At 53.2% G+C, this 1,904-nt stretch overlaps 1 protein-coding gene across 1 annotated transcript in view; it reads right to left on the bottom strand.

Annotated features, from left to right (window-relative positions):
- Positions 1-2: 2 nt before the first annotated feature.
- The window catches only part of Stk19 (serine/threonine kinase 19), a gene marked incomplete at its 3' end in the record, with an annotated part of 28,022 nt that continues 26,120 nt past the window's right edge, over positions 3-1,904 (bottom strand). The window contains exons 3-6 of the mRNA XM_021149598.2: positions 1,789-1,884; positions 1,351-1,490; positions 154-251; positions 3-64 (exon numbers count right to left, since the gene is read on the bottom strand). Coding sequence (XP_021005257.1) covers positions 3-64; positions 154-251; positions 1,351-1,490; positions 1,789-1,884 — 396 coding nt within the window. The remainder of the gene's footprint in view (positions 65-153; positions 252-1,350; positions 1,491-1,788; positions 1,885-1,904) is intronic.

Here is a 1,904-nt window from a genome sequence, read left to right on the forward strand (position 1 = left end):
AGCTCTGACAGGGCAAGCTCCCGGTACTTGGCCTTCCGCACCATGCTCAGTACAGCCTGGCGCCCTGGAGGAGAAGGTCCAGGAAAAGGAAGAAGTGAGTCAAATTTGGAGACCTAAAGACCCCCCAAGGGTGTTGCTCCTCAGGCGCCATACCTTTAACAAAGCACTTGATGAATCTTCCAGCTCCAGGCACAGCCAGCCACCAGCTTTCATCATCTCGGACAGTGAGGAACCCAGCGTTCACCAGGTGCCTGCAGGTGGTAGGAGGCCATGATGATGCAGCCTGGGCTGAGAACCCTCCCTTCCCCAACTGCTGATGCGTGGACATTGAGCTTCCAGAAACACAGGCAACCCAAGCAGGGACCCACTTACCCTGTTGGGTCCACCACTGCTGTCTGGGTGTGGGGAAGGGAGTGGGTGTGTGCGTGTCATAGACTGTCTGGGCAGGCACACAAGCATGTAGAGGCTACAGGTTTACATTAAGTATGTGCAATAACTGTTGACTTCTAAAAAGACATTTTTTATGTGGATTTGTGCTTTGACTACATGTTTATCACATGCATGCAGTATCTGTGGTGACCAGAGAGGATACTAGGTCCTCTGAAACTGGAGTTATAGACTATTGAGGGCCATTTTGTGGGTGCTAGAAATTAAGCTTGGGTCCTCTAGAAGAACAGCCATTGCTCTTAAACATTGGGATATTTATTTCCCTTTTATTTTTTGAGGCAGGGTTTCTCTGTGTAGCCCTGGCTGACCTGGACCTTGCTCTGTAGACCAGCCTGACCTCAAACTTTGAGATCCACCTGCCTCTGCCTCCCGAGTGCTGTGATTAAAGGTGTGCAACATCACGCTTAGCTGGACCTTATTTTTTGTGACAGCAACTCTCACTGAACCTGGAGCTCATTGGCTTGGGTGCACTTCACTAGCCTCTCTCCTGACTTCCAGAACTGGGGTCCCAGGCACCTCACTGTGTTCAGCTTATGGGGGGTGCCAGAACTGCAGCTCGCTCAGGCCCCCATGCTCACACAGCATGGACTTTCCCAAGCAAGCCAGCTCCCCAGGCCTCTTGGTGGAGACTGCTTGTTCATAAAACAGTGTCCTTGGGAAGCCCTCCCTGAGCAAAGGCTCTGAAATGTGCCTGAGGAGTGAGCTTCATCTCTGGGCTCACCATGACCTATGAACTCTCCCCACTCAGTCCCTGCTACTTCCCAGGGGAGGTCAGTGAGTTCACATACCAGCAAGTTAGAAAGCAGGAGGCCTGACNCAGGTGTGGTACCCTNCTGTACTGAGACCTTGCCTAGTACTTTACAGGGGACCCTGTGAACTTTTACTGACCCCACCACATCTCACGTGATCTCCGGGTCCCTGAAGCCGTAAGTCTGTGTCATCTGATCCTGCTGGAAACTGAGGTCCCCACAGGCTGGGAGCACTGAGGCCAGGAACTTCTGCACCGCCCCAGCACATGGTCGGCCATCACAGGCCTTGAGGACCTAGAACCAGAGTTGATGTAGGTAGCCAGCATGAGCCCACCCCCCCCACCATGGCTCTCTATCTCTGACTCCCTTCTCCTGGGTCCTTCCACTTCCCTCCTTTCCCTGCTTCCTTCTTCCCTCCCCCACACTTCCTTCCTTCCTTCCTTCCTCCCCATCTCACTAATTACCAGAGCTCTGTGCCCTCTATGAGATGTGGGTTAGACATAATGTCAGTTGTTTCTATGCCCAGCTTCCCTCCCGAGACAACCACACTGGTGTACTCCCCACCCCCTCCCCTCCCTCCTCTCTCACAGACCCGGGTCCTGTAGTCTTCCGTGAAGACAATCCCATGAGCATCCAAGTCAAAGCCTAGCTGGATGATTCGGATCTCTCCCAGCTCTTGAAGCTCCTTCTGTCTCCACAGAGATGAGA

The sequence above is a fragment of the Mus caroli genome, chromosome 17, assembly GCF_900094665.2.
Source record: "Mus caroli chromosome 17, CAROLI_EIJ_v1.1, whole genome shotgun sequence".
Taxonomy (NCBI): domain Eukaryota; kingdom Metazoa; phylum Chordata; class Mammalia; order Rodentia; family Muridae; genus Mus; species Mus caroli.